Source organism: Hyperoodon ampullatus (genome assembly GCF_949752795.1).
Source record: "Hyperoodon ampullatus genome assembly, chromosome: 4".
Lineage (NCBI taxonomy): Eukaryota > Metazoa > Chordata > Mammalia > Artiodactyla > Ziphiidae > Hyperoodon > Hyperoodon ampullatus.
Genome location: NC_136917.1, coordinates 171,054,825 through 171,076,780, shown reverse-complemented (window position 1 = coordinate 171,076,780; position 21,956 = coordinate 171,054,825). Strand labels below are relative to the sequence as shown.

Here is a 21,956-nt window from a genome sequence, read left to right as displayed (position 1 = left end):
ACCCAAGACAGTGAGTAGAGATGCCATAGCCTCACATGTTCATCCTGACACATATGAGAAGTGGTTTTGTTCACCTCCAGCCTGTGCCCTATGTTCACAGGCATACGAAAACAGGTGACTGTGGGAATAAAATACATAATCAGAGCTGACCTGAATTTGCCTTAGAGATAAATCCATACATTATATCCATGGTTAAAATTAAGTATCCAAAATTGAAATATAATTCCCTTAACTTACACAGTAGGCTAGCAACTGACAGCCAGCATGGCTTTCTCATTTTTCCCACAAATGTTACCGAACCAACTCGGGTCTGCTCGCCCACACGCAGTAAAGCCAATCCACTGACACCGGGTTGTGGTGAAGGAAAGCACCGTGTTTTTTCCAAGGCATCCAACATGGGGCCGAGCAAGGAGAATGCACAGCTCATGCTCAAAAGTCCCGAAGTCCCCGACGGCTTTCAGGGAAGGGTTTTTAAAGACAGTGTTAAGGGTGAGGGTCGAAGGGTGCCTGATCAGCTCATGGACATTTTTTTATTGGTCGGAGGTGAGGTAACCAGGTGGTACTTCGGACATCACCAACCTTCTGGTTCCAACCAGTCTGGGGTCTAGGTGCTTGTGGGCAGCATGCAGTTAATTTCTTCTACCTGGTGGGGACTTCAGTATCTGCAAAACAGCTCAAGGATATGGCTCAGGATGTTATCTATAGCTCTTGAGAAGGAACTAAAAGTCCTTGACTTTGTTTTATGGCTAAACTATTAGTATTTTGTCTTGCTTGACTGTTTTCCTTTGTTTCTGCATTTTTCACTTGTCTGATTAGATTTGTTCTTTGGGACTCCGGGAGGGCCTAGAAGGCTAAAGCTTTTCTATAAACAAGAGGCGGGGCTGGGGGAGAGAAGTCTGTCCCCCAGAAGGCCCTGCAGTGTCCAGATCGGTTTCAAAAACTTAAAAGTAAGAATCTTCAAAATAGTTGATGTATGCTGTCGTTTAATTAGAAATCTAATTTATAAAAACTGCATTATTTAATTGTATTACATTTTAGAGGTCTTGAGAATATATTTGTACTCAATTTATATAGTTTTTATTAGGCTTAATATAAAGTCTATCATTTAAGAAGAGTTCATGTATCTGCAAAACACAGTTTGTATGCATCGTGTGTGCAAACATAACTCTAGGATTTTTTTCTCGAATGCTGTGTCTTTATAGAGGCACCATTGGGCTCTCTGTGGCTAAATCAGTTTTCTTGGCTACATTAATTGTTATTGTGTACAATTATATTGACCAAATAGTTACCCAACCTGATCTTAATAAAGAAAACTAAAGTAACTGGATTTACCATGGTGTAGTCTTGACCTTGACATTATGTTGCTAATGATGTATGAATCAGAGGTTCCTTTTGGTCTCACTTCTAAAATTCCCCAAATCTGTGGGGTTTGGTAGCTGCTTACTGCCTTAAATAATGTGGGAAGAATGTTTAGGAATCCAATGGGGGTCCCAGCTCCAGTCCTGACTCCAGCATTTCTTAATGGGGTGACCCCATTCCCCACCTGCCAGCCCCCACTTCCACCCTTTTTATCACGGAAGGTAATAGTTGCTCTCTCTGCCACATCAAGGAGCGAAGATGCAAATGAGAAAGGTCAGTTGAAAGTGATGTAGAAACCATAGCAAGCTTTTCAGGGATTGTCCTCAATTTGTAAAACGGGTTTCGTTTACACAGCATTGTAAAGCAGAAGTAACCCACAGGTCGATCATAAGTCAACCTGGCAATACTGTCTCCATTACAACGCCCGCCCTTTGTGCTTTGGCGTGCTCCTTCAGCAGGGATGTGTCGCACACGCATCCCTGCGGGTCTGTGGCTGCAGTTCTCAGCACTCACACGGGTTTTGATGAAAGACAAGCTCCCCGATCCGTCACAGGCAACAGCAGGTTAGTATGCTCATGGAAAAGGACTGGAGGGAGGGAAAGACTTCTTCCTCTGGCTCCAAAGCTCAGTGCCTTCGTACAAAAGAGGAAAATTAATTTGGGAAAACAATGAAATGACACAAATATAATCCTGATTGAGATGAGAGGAGGTGGTAGGGCTAGGAAAGGACCTAAGAGTCTGCTATAAATAAATAGTCTGATATAAATAAATAAAATGATCTCTTTTTTTAAAGGGACTGGCACAATTGTGTATATTGCCTGAAAATTCTATTTAGCATTTAAATACGATTGTGAAATGCTCAATTAAAAATTGGACCAATATCGTGTAAACCTGCTGATAATCTAGGCGTATATGTGGGTGAGCCACAGCAGCAAACCACCCAGTATTTATGTTTCCATCACTGGTGGCTGCTTTCTCTAGTACAGCACAGCACTGAGGGGCAGGGACTCTGGAATCCAACTGTGCGAGTTCAAATTCCAGCTCCACCCCCTACCTGCTGTGTGACCTTGGACAGTTTAACTCAGAGCCTCAGTTTCCTCAACATGATGGCAGGTATAGTGATCTCTCTGTGGTGTGGATTGAGCGAGTTTATACATGTAAATCCCTCAGAGCTGTGACTGGAACAAGTTTTACCTATATTGTGTTACAAAGTATGCATTGTTTGAAGATTCTCTGTGATGTTTATAAAAATCACTGACTGAATTCTTTTCTCTGCTCATTATGAATCTGACTTCATCAAAAGGAAAAGATTCTGTAGCCGCACGCTTATACAGATACAAGAGCTGAAGTCAGAACATCCCTAAAGTGATGACCTAAAAGTAATAATAGCCATCCCAGGTGCTTGTAGAAAATCACTTTTTAATTTTTATTAGGTCAACCAAAATCAGCCCCTCAGCTTTCTAAGCTTTTCCGACAGAGACCAGAAATTTGAATTTAGAACCAACTTCCTTTCTTGATTACAATCTTGAGACTATTTTCTGGGAACAGAATACCAGGTTTTCCAGAAATATCCCCACCCCCTTGCTTCTCAACACAGAGCAAGCTACTTCATGCCATGTCGTTGCCCTGCATGTTCTCGCGAACAAAAATAGCACGTGTTGGGTTTCCTCTGCACTGGAACCAACACGTGTATGACACCAGCAAATACGGATGACAGTATGTAGCCCTGAAATGGTTTGCATGCCTTACTTTTATCCAGGTCTTCATAGCACATGTGGCTAAATGGGCTCTTTGGGCTTCTAGTGTTTTCTTAATTTAACAAGAAAATGATACAGGGAAGGCAGTGTAGGGAGGTGGGATGGGGGAAGCCAGGGGGGCAGGGGCACGAGGCACGGAGCAGTAGACTCCAGCCTTGGATGTGAAATGCTGCCTTGTGATGGATGCTCGCGGGGCAGAAATGCACAGGCTTCCAGCACCCACCCCAGTTATGGGTGCTGCATTTCACCCCAAGACCCTCCAGAAAGTACGCCTGATGAAACACATGTATGTAGCTGTTAAGATCAAGTGCACTAGGATTCCTGTGTCAGGATAAGGTCTTCACACCCGTTGACGTGGCTCGTGGGGAACTGCCTGCTGGGCTATCTGGGGGAGTATCTGCAACCTCGGAGGCGGGGGGTGGGGGAGTGCTGGTCGCGCTCACACTTCCCTCCTTCCAGCCTCCCTGAGCACTGCCTCTGCCCCCAGCCCTGCCCCTCAGTAGCACTGCATTGAGGGCAAATACACCAGGCATGGCTCAAGTTTACTACAAAGTGCTTGCTTATTAAATGGTTTCCAGCATGTAGCTGGCCACTTTTCCCACGTGGGAAAACACCCCATTTTTTTAATTGGAGTATAGTTGATTTACAGTGTCGTGTTAGTTTCAGGTGTACAGCAAAGTGATTCAGTTACACATATTATTGTTCAGATTCTTTTCCCTTATGGGTTATTACAAAACACCGAGTAGGCTTCCCTGTGCTATCCAGTAGGTCCTTGTTGGTTATCTCTTTTATATATAGAATTTGTGTGTGTGTTCGTCCCATCCTCCTAATGTATCCCTCCCCCACTTCCCCTTTGGTAACCATAAGTTTGTTTTCTATGTCTGTGGGTCTATTTTGAAAAAACCCATTTTAAGACCATGGCGGGTGCTCGGGGGTAGGTGGGACCTGAGGAAGGACGGGGCCCCCGCTTTGACTCATTATGGGATGGAATGGAAACTTGGGGGCCCCCTGAAGGGGCACAGGTGCATCTCACAAGTGTGCAAAACCCGCCCCAAACCTACGCCAGTGTGTGTGGACATGCTGAGAAAGGAAAGGAGCCCCGTGAGTGACAGGTTCCTGGTGACACTTTTCTGGCTCTTTTCGTTGCTTGGAATAATGTTTCAGGTCACATCCTGTTGGTGATGCCCACCTGCCCATGAGTCTCCTTATTTTGCATTTGTGCAAGCAAACCACCACTGTCTTCACTGGACGCTAGCTGCCCCCGTAATGGTTACCATTCACTGGGCAGCAGCATCCCCCCGACCTTGGTGTAGACACAGGTGGAAACATCTCTTCCCCAGCTCCAGGGGCTCAGAAATCTCTGCTCTGGCCATCCTCGGTGGGTGGTCTCACCTGTGAGCCCTGGGACCACCGGGTCACATCGGTGCTGAAGGTCCATGGTCACATGGCGGGGCGGGGCAGGGCCAGCAGGGCAGACCCTCCCACGTGCCCCGCACCCCGATTAGCCTCCTGCCTCAGACTGAGTTGCTGTCTGCCCGTCTGCCACCTCCTGGGCTTCTCCCCCCACCTCCGAGCGCCCTCCAAGCCTCGCCCTGCCTCCCGAACAGAGCTCGACTCAGGCCATGACCCCCCCCAGCCAAACTGAGGTAGGAGGAGACGCTGTCTCAGGCCAAGTTCATGGGCTCCTGGTTTCAGCCCCATTAGGGATTCTTGGTGCACTGCCCCCAGCACCCAACCCTCACACAGGCCACCTGCTGAGATTCAGGGCAGGTGCGCTGGCCTGAGGTGGGGCTTACAGGGAGCGGCACACCTTCTCCCTCCCAGGACAGGGGTGACCAGCACCTTCAAACTGGAAGGGCTGGCCCAACAGGCCTCCTAGGCTGAGGGAGGGGCTCTGGGTGACGTTCCAGACTTTGAGAAACGGTTGACTAGGAAGTTGGCGGGTTTTGTGCAAATTGGGGAAGTGGGAGGTACAAGCTATGCAGTGTAAGATACACTCAGGGGGTGTATTGTAGAACACGGGGCATATAGCCTATATTTTGTAATAACTGTAAATGGAAAATAACCTTTAAAATGGTATGAACAATAAAATTTTTTTTTAATTTATGTAGAAATAAAAGGTCAAAGTAAAAATAGGGAAGTTAGAGAGAAATCCTTTAATCAGGAAGGTAATGAGTTGGATGCTAGCAGAGTCCACGCAGAGGCAGCAGTGGCTGGCCCGCGGCACGTGTCCAGCAGGAAGTGACCGGAATCTGGGAGGGAAGGAGAGGCTGAGGTGTGGACTCCGGAGACCCCGCACAGGGCATGTGTGAACCATGACCTGTGGACTGGAGACCCGTCTGTGTGGCTCTTTACAGACAAACTGCGCATCCAGGGCTGTTGTCCAAGGCTTCATCCACGTCCCATCACGATCGTTTCCATCTTTACCCAGTGCTTCAAGAAAGAAAACCCAGCTGACCACAGACCCTGCCCTCCTGTACCCGTCCTACTAGAACCAGGTGAAGAGCAGGACTGAGGCCTCTCCACTGGGCAGAGCTGAAACTTCACAGCTTTCTGAGCACCACTGCTTTACTGAAAATCAGTAAAGTAGCAAAGAATAGTCATCCACACAGAGCCTTTGTCTTTCTGTGCTTTTTCAGCAAAAACAGACTCTTCTCAAAAGTAATATATATTAGAGAATTTGTGCTCAAATCATAACATTTTCACCTTTGAGTTTTTCCGGAAAATACCTCTTGCGACTTCCAGTGATTCCAGAATCTCATTTATTTTTTTAATGTTGCAGAATTTCCTTTAGCACTTTGACGTTCCTGTACCAACTGTGTCGTGTGGTGGGAACTTTTTCTGTCACTCTGTCACATTGCTCGTGGAAAACATTGATGCTGGGGGATGTCACCGTAAATCGCAAAGGCGGACGTGCCTCCTGAAACTAGAAACCATCAAGCCATCCCGAGAGTGAAAGCATATGTTACCTTGGTTGCCTGTGAAAGTCTCGGGTTACTTCTTGATGTAATTTTTCTAGAACAACACAATTTGGGATTATCTCATCAAACTCTTTTTTTTTTTTTTTTTTTTTGTGGTACGCGGGCCTCTCACTGTTGTGGCCTCTCCCGTTGCGGAGCACAGGCTCCGGATGCGCAGGCTCATCGGCCATGGCTCACAGGCCTAGCCTCTCCGCGGCATGTGGGATCTTCCCAGACCGGGGCACGAACCCATGTCCCCTGCATCAGTAGGCGGACTCTCAACCACTGCGCCACCAGGGAAGCCCTCTCATCAAACTCTTGAAGCTTCTGCTGGCAGGGCCGAGGGCAGAAGGTGGCTGCCCTCTGTTTTGACAGGTTAATTCCCTGAGCTGATTCCTGTCACCTTTCCTAGTGACAGTCTCAGTCTCCTTTATTTCTCTGGACTTCCCACCGATGGCATGGCCGTAACTACTGTCTATAATCACATAGAATTGCTTCCGTCGACGGGAGTGGATAACGAGAGTGTCCAGGTCACCTGGTTACTGAGGGTCATAAAATCAACAGCAGACCCCCCAGAAGGGCATCGGCTGGAAGCAGATTCTCTCCCCCCAGCCCTACGCATGTGGGGTGAAGCTGCAGGAGTGAGCGGCCCTTGTCAGCACGGCCGCTTTCTCTCGGGAGGGCACAGGGGCACGAGGTGTGGGGAGTGGGTGTCTCCTCCCGCTGGCAGCCGTCAGCTCTGGCCACCCCGGGATAAAGGAAGACCCGGCCTCTCCCACAAAGCCCCCCCTGCCCCAGCCCATGCACCCCTTCTTGCATCTCCCCCAGGCAGCAGCAGGAAGGATCCGCATCCCCAGTGCCTGGTCCCTAAATCAAGGCTACGTGGCCGGACAGGAGCAGCCTCGCGTGTCATGGGGCCCCAGTGGGTGGGTGGCTGTACTTCGGAGTCAGTGGGGTCCCATCCCCAGAACAGGGGGCTGCAGGGAATGGACAGGTGGACTCCAAAACCAGTGGGGTGCTGGGGGGATGAACGACAAGTCTCGTCCTTCTCAAAATGTGTTCCCAGAAGGGAAAACATGGTGCCCTTGGAAGGTTGCCTGTGTAGTACAGAGGGTTGGATTCTGACCTGAGAAGTCCAGTTGGGTAGGAAAACACCACCGATCCCTGTTCACTCGCCGGGTGCAGGGCAGTCATGGAGCTGTCCCAGTAAGAAGGCTGCTAAGTGACCGCGTGCTTGTCAGTGGAGCCAGCTGGGGAAGCGTGTCCGCGATGAAGAGCTGCCACCATGGGGATCGTCCGGCAAGGCAGAGGGTGCACTCAGGAGCTTTTCTAGAATGCCACATGCCGGCGGCTGGACTCAGCTCGCAAGTAGAAAATCTGGAAGTGGTGGCTGTGTTGTGTTAAACAGGCACTTCAGCCTTGAGAATGGAACACGCCGCCCTTGGCTCGGCCTGTGGCCAGCAGCTCTGCCTACACCCTGTGCGCAGCAAATGGAAAGCACAGGTGGCCGGCGTCCCAGGGAACAGGACGCGTGGGTGAAGGAGGCCTCGCTGAGCAAGGCCCCCAGACTTGGGCAGGGGCCCGAGGTCCACACGACTGTGGCCGGAGGACCCGGCTTTTGGTGGTGAAGGCAGATTCGGTGCTGAACGGCTCGGGGTTTCCCTGCGGGATGGAGGCCCGGAGCTCCACGTTGAAAGGAGGCTGCAGTGCAGAGGGATAGAGGGGTTCAGTGACCCCGGGGTGCACATCCAGTGAGGGAAGGCCAGGCCGGGCGCATTCTGTGCAGCGGAGGGTCGATATCTTGTTCTCTCGCTGACACCTGCCAACCTTCTCGTGTTCTGAGAGGCGACCTGGCCTTGGGGTTCAGAGTGTGGCCTCTGGTCCTGCGTGGGGACCCTGTGTGGCTTCGAGCATGTGATTGGCTTGTCTGTGCCTGTCTCCTCATCTATAAATCAGGGTTGACGGTAGCGGAGCCCACCTGGAGGGGTTCCAGAGGGGGTTTCAGGAGTCTGTTCAAGCTCAATCCTGAGAACACTGCCCAGCACACGGCGAGGACAAGCCACCACCACCGAGATTGCCTTTAAAGAGTACGTCCAGCGGCCACTGCCTGTGTCCCTGCACAGCTAGTGAGACCCACTGGGACTCAACCACTTAAGCAGAAGTATTAGTGGAATCTCCAGAAAACATAATTTCGAAATGATTATCTGATACAGTTTAAAGTTTTAGCAAAAAGTTCCTTTGTCCCTGCTTGCTTCTTCCAAGAAAATATAATCTGTCTTAAAACAGATTCCATAATTGCTAGAGCTTTCTTTAAAGTGTAGAAGAAAGAGATGCTTATGTTTTGCAAGAATCAAAAATATCCATGAGGTATGCCTTTGATGCTGCCAGTGGCGTGAGGATTTTTTAGTGATAATGAAGTTGTCCCTTCGTATCTGCAGCGGATCACATTCCAAGGCACCCATTGGATGCCTGAAACCGCGGTAGTACTGAACCCATATACTATGTTTTTTTCCCACATACTACGTGGAGATGCTGGACAAAGGGATGATTTACGTCCCAGGTGAGATGGAGTGGGACAGGCACACTTCATTGTATTGCAATTCATAGATATGTCTTTTACAAATTGAAGGTTTGTGGCAACCCGGCATCAAGCAAGCCTATCAGTGCCATTTTTTTTCAACAATATTATTTTTCAATTAATGCTGTTTTTAAATGTTTAAATTGTTTTTTAGACACAATGCTGTTGCACACTTGATATACTATAGTGCGATGTAAACATAACTTTTATACGCACTGGGAAACCAGAACATCTGTGTGACTCACTTTACTGCGATATTTGCTTTATTGAGATGGTCTGGAACCAAACCTGAAATATCTCCATGATCTGACTGAGCATGAGATTTCATCTCGCTATTCAGAATGGTGTGCAATTTAAATCTCATGAATTGTTTATTTCTGGAATTTTCCATTTAATATTTTTGGACCAAGGTCAACCGAGGGTAACTGAAATCACACAAGGTGAAACGGTGTCTAAGGGGGACTACTGGGTTAAATAATGTAGTTTCACTTTAATTTCTATTAAATATTAATATTATCCAGGTTATATAAAACTGATGCTGACTTTGTCATCCTGAAAGGTTCACAAAAATCAAAAGGAAATATCTGAGGACATTTATCGCCTAATAATTGGGAAGCTATTTTAGAGACTGTCACAGAGAGTCTGTCCTTCCATAAGGTTTCTCAATGGACAATTCTAGAATGTTCCACCAAGGAAATATTCCTTCCTGACTGCAGTGGCTTTGCATCCTGGGCATTATTGTCATCCTTCACCCAGATGAGTGTCAATGCCGTGGAAAGCTGGCCTGTGGTCCTTCCGGGGAGGGACTGCGAGTCTGGCCCATGGCACTCATGTGTTTACTCCTTCATGCATTCCCACAGCGGCTGCCCATGAGGCTGGGGCCAAGCCCTGGACATCTCCCTCACCTGGCCTCACCTGGCCTCACCTGGTCTCTCCAGAAACCCGCATGAGGTCTGTTCCGTGGCAGGCACTTATTAATCTGTGGGAAATACAGTTTGCCCTTTTGGGGCTTTCTCATAGCTAAGCTGCACTTTTCCAAAGAACCAGATCTTTTTTTAACATGCAGTAATTGCTAAAAAATAAGGTTGAGAAGAGTTTTTAAAGTTCTGATTTTATTATGAATCAAGCGAGCATCACACTTAAATAAGGTCGAGAAGAGTTTTTAAAGTTCTGATTTTATTATGAATCAAGGGAGCATCACACTTCTGAATGACTGTTTCTTCCTGAGGGCTGGACCACGGATGCTCTCTGGACGCTCGCAGGCACCCTTCGTGGACCGCCACCTGTGCCCGCCTCCCCGAGGTCCCCTTGCTGGGTCCAGCTGCTAAGCCCTCCACTTCCCACTTCTCCTCTTTTTTTCTTTTTTTGTGGTACGCGGGCCTCTCACTGCTGTGGCCTCTCCCGTTGCGGAGCACAGGCTCCGGACGCGCAGGCTCAGCGTCCATGGCTCACGAGCCCGGCCGCTCCGCGGCATGTGGGATCTTCCCGGACCGGGGCACGAACCCGCGTCCCCTGCATCGGCAAGCGGACTCTCAACCACTGCGCCACCAGGGAAGCCCCCTGCTTCCCCTCTTGCCTTACCTCCCACCCGCTCCCAAGGGCTCGTATCTTACCCTGGAAACCTGTTTCCTCCAGGGTCAGAAACTGGCTTCCTTCCCTCAACGACAGATCCCTCCCAGTCCCGCAGGTGTCGCCCAGCTGCTCTCAGCCCCTTTCCCTCCTCCCGAGTTGCCTCTGTCCCGGGCCAGGCCCTTGCCCGTCTTCTCTGGGCGGTGGCAATAACGCAGCTGGCCCCCACCTCGTACTTGACGGCCACCCACCTCCCAAGTGACCCGTCCCAGAGGAAACCCGGACCCTGCGCTGTGTCCCCTCCAGGAGAGACGCAGGTGCTGACCTTTCTGTCAACCTTCCTCCTACAGTGCGGACAGTTGTGCCCCAAAGGTATACTGAAGTCCGCCCCCGCCCCCACCTGTGAACGTGTCCTTATTTGGACACAAGGTCTTTGCAGAAGTAAAGAAGAGATCATCCAGGGTCAGGAGGGGCCCTGATGCCATGATCAGTGAGTGTCCTGGTAAGAAGAGGAAGGGTGACACAGAGACAGAGGGACGCCTAGGGAGAAGGTCACGTGACCTGAAGGCAGAGATCGGGGTGCGGCGTCCACAAACCCATGGATGCCTATGATGGACAACAAACCACCAGGAGCCGGGGGGAGGCATGGGACAGATTGTCCCCTGGAGCCTCTCGGATCAGCCCTGCCCACACCTTGGTTTTGGACTTCTGCCCTCCAGAACTGAGAGAAAATTAATTTCTGTCCTTCTAAGGCAGCCAGTATGGCCCTTGGTCACGGCAGCCCCAGGAACTAACCCACCTCCCATCCCTGCCTGCTCCCTCTCTGTCCCCCCGGGAGCACCTGGACACGTATTCCCCGTGCTCCCCCGGTCTCCCTCCCTGTGTCCTGGATGGATCATTCCTCTTGTCCTTGAGTCCAGCTCCTGAACTGCCTCCTCCAGGAAGTCTCCCCTGCCTGGCCCCACAGGCCAGGTTTGGCGCTCCATCTGCACCCCACACAGCACGCCCCTTGCACAGACTAGAGCAGGCTATCTCAACAGGGGGCGATTCTGCCCCGACCCCTGGGGACACATGTCAGTATGTGGAGGCATTTGTGGTTATTACATCTGGCACAGGGCCGCTATTGCATGCAGTGGTTAGAGGCCAGAGGTGCTGCTAGACCTCCTACAATGCATAGGACGGCCCCACGACCAAGAATGATCCATCCCCAGATGCCAGTAGTGCCCAGGCTGAGACTCTCTGATCTAGAGGACACTCGCTTCTGCAGAGATATATTGTGTGTTTCCCTGCTTGTCTACCCCAGTCCTGGTGGGGAGCACCCTATCACCCATGGCCGTGGCCCAGCTCTGCCTGCCACGTCACCTCCCTTCTCGTAATTGGGCTACAGGTCGTAACGTCAGACAGCCTTGTTGGCATCCATAGGAGAAAATAGGCGTTTAACCTCCTGGGTACAGTCCCTTCCATGTCGATGACTTTGATAGACCCAAGCGTCTCTTTAAGGATGGGTCAACCACAAGGGAGACGCCCCTGGACGTGTGTGCAGTGAAAGGTTGTGTCCTGATGGGCAGAGAGTCACAGCTTCCTTCTGGGTGTCCCCAGGGGTTCACTCAGGCATCTTTCCAAAACACGGCATCCCCTGCTGGTTCCCTGCCTGCCTCGGGTGGACACACACAGCCCACGATGCACTGTGAGAACATTTCTGCTAGGGAGAAACTGCAGTGCCTTCCTCCAGCAGATGGTATGTCCACGTGCACACGTGCACAAAGCTTTCATCCTGGTCCCTGAATGGAGGATCCTGGCCTTTTCCACCTAAAACCACCCAAGAGTGGCTCCACTCTGTCTACCTGGCAGTGCGGCCCCTAGTGCTGCTCAGCACGAGTGCCCTGTCCCCAGCATCCTTTGTTCCTATGGAATGTTCTAGTGGTCTGTCTTGAAACTTGCTTTTCTAATAGCCTTTATGTGTGTGACTATGAATTAGTACCCAATGTCAGAATTACAAAACAGACCTTGTGTCCTCAAGCTGTAACTTCCAGAAAGATAAACTTAGCTTTTTGTTTCTGAGGTGAATATTTTGAGTTGACGATTTCTAGAACCTGCCTTACAGTCTTTTCTTGTGATTTATATTATAAAAATAAGACCTTTAATATATAGTAGAATCCTTACAACATTTTGTGACAAAGATATAGAAGTTTGATTTTTTTAATTGAAGTATAGTTGAGGTGCAATATTATATGTTACGGGTGGTCATTATAGTGATTCTCAACTTTAAAGGTTATACTCCATTTATAGTTATTATAAAATACTGGCTATATTCCCTGCATTGTACAATATATCCTTGTAGCTTATTTTATGCATAATAGTTTGTGTCTCTTAAACCCCTCCCCCTCTCTTGCCCTTCCCCCCTACGGTGGTAACCACTAGTTTGTTCTCTATATCTGTGTCTGTTTCTTTCCTGTTATATTCACTAGTTTGTTTTATTTTTTAGATCATATAGTGTTTATCTTTCTCAGTCTTACTTATTTCATTTAGCACAATGCTCTCCGAGTACATCCACATTGCTGCAAATGGCAATATTTCATTCTTTTTTATGGCTGAGTAGTATTCCATTGTATAAATATACCCCATCTTCTTTATCCATTCATCTGTTGATGGACACTTAGGTTGCTTCCATATCTTAGCAATTGTAAATAATGCTGCTATGAACATTTGGGGTGCATATATGTTTTTGAATTAAAGTTTTGGGTTTTTTTTCAGAAATACACCCAGGAGTGGATTTGCTGGGTCGTATGGTAGTCCTATTTTTAGTTTTTTGTATCTCACAAAAGATCTTATCAACAAAATCTGGGGGACTTCCCTGGCAGTCCAGTGGTTAAGACTTCACCTCCTTCCAATGCAGGGGATGTGGGTTCAATCCCTGGTCGGGAAGCCTAGATCCCACAAGCCTCGTGGCCAAAAAACCAAAACATAAAACAGAAGCAATATTGTAACAAATGCAATAAAGACTTTAAAAATTGTGCACATCAAAAAAAAATCTTAAAAAAAAAACAAGATCTGGAACTAAATTACAAATAGCTAAGGTGGGGGGATGGCATTAAATAAGTTTGCTATAGGACGTCGAAATAATGGAAGCAAATAGAAGCATGAGCTTCTGCTTAAAACCCAAGGAGGGCACAGGGACCTAAATGCCCAGCAGAGGGATGGGACGCAGGGAAGGGCTGAGCCTCTGTGTCTTTGGACGCACTGATTGCCTGGAGGGAGCCCGCCAAGCCCCTCCCACCCCCACTAGCAAAGCCATTTCCCTGGCAGGTTCCGTGCCTCCTGCGAGCCCGGCCATGACGCATCTCTCCCTGGTACTTTGACCTCGAGGGGCCTCTGGTCATCACCCAGTGGTCTGGAGGAGGCAGCTGTGCTTGGGGGGGATGAAGCTGATAGTGGAAGCCCACTTTCCTGACCAGCCCTGATGATCAAGCTCAAGTGGAGTGTTGTCTGTGGGAGTTTAATGAGATACTACATGTGAAAGCAGCCACACCACTGCAGCACGTCAGCACACGTGACCGGATGTGGACCAGATGCCATCGCACTTGTGGACAGAGGCCACGTGGGGATTCAGGGTGTTTCACGTCGAAACCCAACACCAGCTGGTTGACGGCATGTCCCCACCGCGTCACTCCGCCCCCTCTCCTTCCTGCCCTTTCAGCACCTTCGGCTACTCCTTCCCCACCTTGGCTGGTGCTGGCTGGGACCCCTGACGGGCAGCAGGTCTCCCCCCTGTAAACTCACCGTCCTCCTAGTCGACGTATGAGGCCCGGGGCTTCCCTCGGGAAGGTTACTCTTGGGTTCCAGTCACTGCAAGGACCCTCACATCTCTCCCATCACTACAGTCACGCACACACACACACACACACGTGTGCACATACAAACGCACATGTGATTGCTCATGTACATACAAACACACGTGCATATGCACACTGGTATGCACACACGTGGACATGCATGCACACAAGCATATACACACATACACACTCTCAGACCCATGGTAAGGGCTGCAGAGTCACATCAATGCATTTCCACCCACACGTGCTTCTCTTTGGGGCTCCGTTGGAGAGATCCAGCAGGAGTCCCTCCCTCACTGGTCAGTGGCTTCAGAGTCATTGTTTTGATTTGGGAAAGAGTCTCTTGGAAGCAGTCTCAACCGTTGCAGAGTTTTATCTGTCCTTCAGAACTTGTAAGTGGATCTGCTTTGAAGAGCAGACCTTAAAAGAGAGGCGAAATCACTGCTGTCTCTCCGAGCGGACCTCCTTTCAAAGATGCTTGTTCCTGTGCTTTCCTCAAGCCGAGCGTGTGACCCATCTGAGCTTCTCCTCCACAGGCAGCATCCTGGAGGGAGTCCACACTGAGCACAACACATGCTTGAAACCGGCGTCGGAGGGGTCAGGGTGCGTGAACGCTTTTAGACTAAAAATTACACTTTCAAAGACTTTAAAAACAAGTAGCAGCAGCTCTAAAATTCAGCCCAGGAAGTGAGTGAAGAGCATCAAAATTTTACAGGAGGAGCCTTGAAATTCTAACTAGTTTTAAAGGAGCAGAAGCCTGTAATTCACGGGCAAGTGAAACACAAAAATGTCATGAAAATATGTTTGCAAAGAAAAAAAAATAGTGAGACGGACAATCTAACCAAGTGACAAATACTGAATGAATATGTTTATGTCAACAAGTTAAAATGACATTATCAAAAAGACTGAGAAATTAGCCCTACAAATGCAAAATATTGGATTTGCCTGAAGATGTTTTTGTGACCAAATAAGCCAAATCATAATATCCTCATGAAAGACAGAGAATTTTGTGTGTTTTTTTTTCCCAAGAGGGCAGAATGAAACTAACTTTGCCAAAGAATAAGGATGAGATCCTCTGTGATAGTTTCAAAAATAAAAATCCACATTTATTGTGGTCATCCTGTGCCTGGCACTGTGCCAAGCATCTTGTACGTTTTAACGTATTAAATCCCTATAAAAATTCAGTGTCATATAATACTGCGACTATCCTTATTTTACAGATGAGGAAGTGGAGATTCAGAGAGGTTAAGTAACTCACCCAGGGTCACACAGCCAGGAAGTGTTGGAGCAGGGATTTGAAGTCAGGTCTATTGAATTCTGTACACCCACCCAACACACAGACACAGACACACACACACACACACACACACACACTGTGCCCTAGCTTCACCAACTGTCTGCCCATCCTCTGAATACTGCATATTTCAACCACCACTTTTGGACCACTTATCTTCACCCGCCATGACCTGATAAACATTTACTACCCGTATTTCAAGGCTCAGTTCAAGTGTCTTCAAATGTGGAAATCTTTCTGACCACACAGACAACAAACACTACCCCTTCTCTTTTCCTCTCCCCCAAGGTAGAATCCATCCTCCCCTCTGAGCTGTAAGTTCTATGAGGACCGAAATCGTTTCCGGTTTAGAAAGCCCTGCAGTCCCGGTAACCAGCACAGTCCCTGACCCGGGGAGGACTTGCAGCGGTGAATAGAGATGGACTATCTCCTCCTTGCTCTGCGCTGTCTTTATTCCATACACCAGTGGCTCTCATTCGGGAGCGATTTTATCTCTGAGGGGACATTTGGCGATGTCTGGAGACAGTTTGGATGTCATAGCTCAGGAGGTGCTGCTGGCATCTAGTGGGTGGAGGCCATGGACGCTACTAAACATCCTGTGGTGCACAGAACACCCCACGACAAAGAACTATCCAGCCCATGCTGTCAACAGTACTGGGGCTGAGAAACCCCGATGCACCCCTTCTGTCTCAGTGGCGACAACACCCCCGATTCTCTCCCTGTAATGATTCTAAAGTCCTACAGGCAGGGGCCAGGATCACTTTGTCTTTCTAAACCCAGCACCCAACATACTGAGTGAGTGAATGAATGAATGAACAAGAGGTGAAGAAGTGACAGAGGCAGACTGAAATTCACTGTGCACATCAGGGTAATGAAAGCCACGTAAGACCAGGTGGCCTGTCCGAGGACCTGAGTATGGGGTCGCTTGTTAGCTGTGTGGAAATGTTTTCATGTTGATCACTGTGATTGGCCCCCCAAAAAGCTATAAGCAAAAAAAAAAAAAAAAAAAGGTCAAACCAAAGCACCAACTAATGGTTTTGTTTGACAGATGCAGCCCCAGAGAACTGTGTTATCATTAGAATTGCTTGGCATCAATATTACTGAGAGATTTTGAGATTTTTAAGGTTTGTTAGGTCAGAATCCTATGGTTGCACATAACCCTACGTTTACAATCTGCAACAAAACAGATTGATTGTAATCAGGAGAGAGAGTTTACTTTTCTAACCTCTGAGTGCTTGCACAGAGCTATCACAGTGGGCTAAGCAAGCTGTCACATCAGGTCCTTTGGCATTAAATACAAGTAGAGGTATTTTAGGGAAAACAAGAGTTATTTGAAGGAAGATTTCCAGAAAAGACTCTCTGAGTATTAGTTACATGGAAATAGATAAGAGAGAAATATCCATGTTAGGAAAATAAGAAAAACTGTTCTTAGTTGGTTGTACACACCTTAAAATTCTCAAAATGTTTTCAAATTCATCTTATCTGACATTCATAGTGACGCTATAATGTGGTTTTTGTCCCTGATTTATAGAGGAAAATACAGAGGGTCAGAGGAGTTACGCTGAAGGTTTCCCCAAAATCCAGACTCTAGGAGACTGTACCCTGGAACGAAGAATGGGAGCTGCAACATCGCTAATTATTAGAGGAAAGCAAATCAACACTACAGTGAGGCATCACCTCACACCAGTCAGAATGGCCATCATCAAAAAGTCTAGGGCTTCCCTGGTGGCGCAGCGGTGGCAGAGTGGCAGAGTGGTGGCAGAGTCCGCCTGCCGATGCAGGGGACACGGGTTCGTGCCCCAGTCCAGGAAGATCCCACATGCCGCAGAGTGGCTGGTCCCGTGAGCCATGGCCGCTGAGCCTGCGCATCCGGAGCCTGTGCTCCGCAACGGGAGAGGCCACAACAGTGAGAGGCCCGCATACTGCAAAAAAGAAAAAAAAAGTCTACAAATCATAAATGCTGGAGAGGGTGTGGAGAAAAGGGAACCCTCCTACACTGTTGGTGGGAATGTAAATTGGTACAGCCACTATGAAGAACAGTATGGAGGTTCCTTAAGAAACTAAAAATAGAGCTACTGTATAATCCAGCAATCCCACTCCTGGGCATATATGCAGAGAAAACACCAATTCAAAAATGTACATGCACCCCAATGTTCATAGCAGCACTATTTACAAAAACCAAGACATGGAAGCAACCTAAGTGTCCATCGACAGACAAATGTATAAAGAAGGTGTGATATATATATATATATGCAATGGAATGTTACTCAGCCATAAAAAGAATGAAATATTGCCATTTGCAGCAACCTGGATGGACCTAGAGATTATCATTCTAAGTGAAGTAAGTCAGACAGAGAAAGACAAATATCATCTGATATCACTTATATATGTGGAATCTAAAAAAATGATACAAATGAACTTACTTCCAAAACAGAAACAGACACACAGACCTAGAAAACAAACTTCTGGTTACCAAAGGGGAAAGGCGGGGGAGGGATAAATAAAGAGTGTGGGATTAACAAATACACACTACTATATATAAAACAGATAATCAACAAAGACCTACTGTACAGCACAGGGAACTATATCCAGTATCTTATAATAACCTATAATGGAAAAGAATATATATATAATACACATATTCTGGGAATATATATATATATATAACTGAATCACTTTGCTGTACACCTGAAACTAACACAACATTATAAATCAACTATACTCCAATTAAAAAAATAAAGAAGTTCCCTGGTGCCCTAGTGGTTAGGATTCGGCACTTTCACTGCCGAGGCCCGGGTTCAATCCCTGGTCAGGGAACTGAGATCCCGCAAGCTGCATGGCGTGGCCAAAAAAACAAAAAAGAATAAGAAGAATGGGAGTTGGTTCAACATGAGAATGGCCCTGGACCATCAGAGGCGCGGGGTGGACAGAGTGACCCTCCCCTTCTTGGTGCAGTGGGCACCTCAAGGGCATTCCAGCAAGAACAGCTCAGCCGCCCTGGTTTTCAAGCCCAGGGTGTTTCTGGGTGATGCTTGAATAGCCCATCAGAGGAGGACAGGTGATCTATTAAAAGATATTTGTTAGCTGCAAACTAGGGTGTAAGAAAGGGGGCGAGATGGGAGTGCTTTGTGGCCAGCTGAGTGCAGTGAAGATGCTAAGACCTCCGAGTGCCACACACGGTCTCTGTCTCCCGGCTGCTGAATTGACTGAGTGCTGGTGCTTTATGTTCATAATTCTTCTCGGGAAGAAGAAGCAACAGAGACCGGTCTGTTCATCTGGGGGTTTCTCTGTTGTTTTTTGTAACAATTGAGACTTTCACAAAGAATTAGCAAAGTATATGTTCATGCCAAGAGGGTTGGAATATTCCAAGATTATTGTGAGCTTGTATTTGTCTGGCTGCTTTTAGTTCAGAATTCTCAAGTCATACCATACATTTTCAGTATTATAGAAAAGAATGATAGAGATGGTTAGAATTTGCATGTTATACAAAACAATAGCCTTTGATACTTGCTCCCACTTATGTAACAATTGATGCCGACATCCCTGCAAAGATGCATTTGCCTGTGTTTAATGAAATAACGTTGGACTTTGATCTTGACCCACATGATGATGATTATAAATGTATTAGCCTTTCATAGTCCCTTTTTATACGTGTAACTACACCACATAAGCAAAGCAGGAGAGACAGGGGGAAGTTTCTGTAAGCCAATAATTGGTGGTTTCCTGTCTTCTTTTCCAGTTTTCCTGTCTTCTTTTCCAGTTTTCCTTCACCCTTTAGCAGCTCATTTCTTGTGCACCAAGAAGCTAATTAGAAGAGGTGGTCTTGCCCTGGATTGGCGGATGGAAAAGCTCAGCCAGAGGGACGTCCAGAGCAGCCAGAGCAAGCAGTAGCTCTGGGTTTCTGACTCGCCACCCCCCACCCCCAACTGGGCTTTGCTCTGAGTCTCCACTGTTGAAAAGACAAATGTTAAAAAGGAACCATAAGCTCTGAATTTAAATATGTGAAACAGCCTCCCATTCCCAGTTTGTAGGGATCCGGTGCCATTTTCCCTGTGAATGAAGACGTCTTCCCAGGGGAGTTATGGGTGGGTTATCAGAGAGACCTAAGACGGGAGGATCTTGGTCCCCAAACCACACAGACCTGGGTGGCTGCTGCCCTCAATTCCTGTACAAGGGAACAGGTATGTGGGGTAGCCCAGCCAGGCCCTGCGGGTGAGGCCCAGGTCCCCCCCGTTCAGGTCCCCTTACACGGATGGCACTTGCCCGCAGCGTGCTGTAACAAAAATATTACCTGCCAAGGGCCTGTCCAGAGAGCGTTGTTAGTGAACGTTCATAAACGACAGGAGACTGCTGGGAACGGTGTGCGCGCATTTGCTAGTGGGTGAAACTCAGGGTGTTTCCATCCCACCTACAAAACACGTGCGTGGGATGCTCGGGAAGACAAGCAGATCTTCCAGGACGGGCGGAGGGAAGTCAAGTGCGAGGAACTGTAGCTGAGAGGCTAAGAGAGCGTTTCTGTCGATGGGCCGTGAGGAGGCGGCGTGGCGAGCGGCTGAGCCAGGAGCAGTAAGAGAGGCGCCGACTCGTCTGATGGGCGGTCCAGCTCCGCCCAGCCCCTCATGGCCCTCTGCCTGCCCATCCCCTCTGATGCCGAGTGAGCCTCATTCCCCAGGGCTCCCTGGAGGGGTGGTGATGGCCTGAGACACGGCCACCTCGGCGGTGTCTGCTGGTCCCTTCTCGCTCATGGTCTAGAGCCTGCGTCCATCCTGAGCTGAACCAGACCCTCTGGTCCCTGCAGACCCAAAGGCTCCGTCCTTCAGACCAGAGCACCGCTGGTCACTGTGAGGGGAGTGGACCTCTCCCGGCACCACCCCCCTGCCACGGCGGCCGTGTGAGGAAGCACTGGCCTCCCCTGGACCCCTCACTGGGGACTCGAGGACAGGCTTCCGCGTCCGTGGAAATGGCCCTACCGTCTTCTCAGGAACTGGTTCCCTCGTGGCATGAATTACAAGAAAGTCACTCATTGCTGCTGAGCTTGAACATAAAAACTTGGAGTTTTAAAGTGTGTGTGTGAATCTATAAATATACACATCTATACAGAAACATGTATCTCTAAGTTATCTTTAAAGGCATTCTGTGTTGGGGGGGAAGGGAAGTTAGCACAGCATCTTGCCTCCGGGATAATGGGCTCCGTTTTGCATCGATGCTCTTTTGATAAAGCTGGTCCTCCCCGCTCGGGCGCGGGACGTGGAGCAGTGGCCACCTTCCAGCATCCTGGGATGAGCTCGTTCTGAGGACGCCAGCAGCCCGCGTGTCTCTCTCTCCCCAAAAAGCTTGCCTGCCACTGGACTCCTCCGTCCATTTGGTAACGAAGCTGTGACGTTCCATATCTCTACTTTCATCACACTGATTCAGACATCAGAAATCCTTGCCACGGGCTTCCCTGGTGGCGCAGTGGTTGAGAGTCCGCCTGCCGATGCAGGGGACACGGGTTCGTGCCCCGGTCTGGGAAGATCCCACATGCCGCGGAGTGGCTGGGCCCGTGAGCCATGGCCGCTGAGCGTGCGCGTCCGGAGCCTGTGCTCCGCAACGGGAGAGGCTGCAACAGTGAGAGGCCCGTGTACCGCAAAAAAAAAAAAAAAAAGAAAAAAAGAAATCCCTGACAATTTGTGTGTTCTTAACAATGAGGGCGGGAATTGGGGTTGCTGATGGGTTCTAACCTGGTTTATCTTTTTCTCTCACTCAGGGGCGGATCTGTAGAAAAGCGGGCAAATCAAAAAAGTCCTTCAGTCGCAAGGAAGCCGAAGCTACCTTTAAGAGTTTGGTGAAGACTCATGAAAAATACGGCTGGGTCACCCCGCCCGTCTCTGATGGCTGATGTTTGCAACGTGCATTAGACGCTTAAGCCGCCTCTGCACACACACAGACACCCGACATCTCCTCCTCCACGCTCAACATCCTTCATCCTTTTTCACTCCAGCCGGAACTGAATCCTGAATGCCAAGGAGACGTTTAAGTTATTTATGACCAGATGTGTTTACAGAGAGAAAGAGGGAGCCGATGCTGTTTGGGATTAGGTTTCAATTATAAATGAATGATCATCTCTAAGTCACTTTAGAACAAATGTCAAGAAGGTGACATTCCCCAGCCCGCCTGACCCTCCGCCCGCCCCATCACTTTGGCCCTTAGCTTCTTTCCATGACACCAACTCCAAAGAGCAGGCAGGAAACTCAGTGCCCCATGCTCGACACGTTTACATGTAAAAGGCGCTGTTCATAGGTAACAGGAACGCCCTGCATCACCAGTACATGTTTGCTGTGCTCTGTATCTCCGGTTCTCTCCCTGGCAGGTCAACATAACTTGAAGACGTGTCTTCCTGTGGCCCCATGTCATGACATGTAGACCTCATCTGTGCTATGACCTTTGGCTCATGAAAACAAAAATTTAATATTGCCAGGTTCTAGTGATTTAAAACAGCAACTGCCCACTTGGTCAAACCGTGCTCCCAATGCTGATGCTGCAGTGTGTGTGTGTTGTCCACAGCTCAGCTCGTGCCCATGGGTGAAGCCGGGCATGCTGTGGCCATGATGGGGCACACACGGTGCA

At 48.6% G+C, this 21,956-nt stretch overlaps 1 protein-coding gene across 1 annotated transcript in view; it reads left to right on the top strand.

The window, feature by feature from the left end:
- The window catches only part of UBE2QL1 (ubiquitin conjugating enzyme E2 QL1), a gene marked incomplete at its 5' end in the record, with an annotated part of 46,183 nt that extends 24,923 nt beyond the window's left edge, over positions 1–21,260 (top strand). Inside the window, one exon of the mRNA XM_079703165.1 lies at positions 21,097–21,260. Coding sequence (XP_079559291.1) covers positions 21,097–21,228 — 132 coding nt within the window. The 3' untranslated portion in view covers positions 21,229–21,260. The remainder of the gene's footprint in view (positions 1–21,096) is intronic.
- Positions 21,261–21,956: the final 696 nt, after the last annotated feature.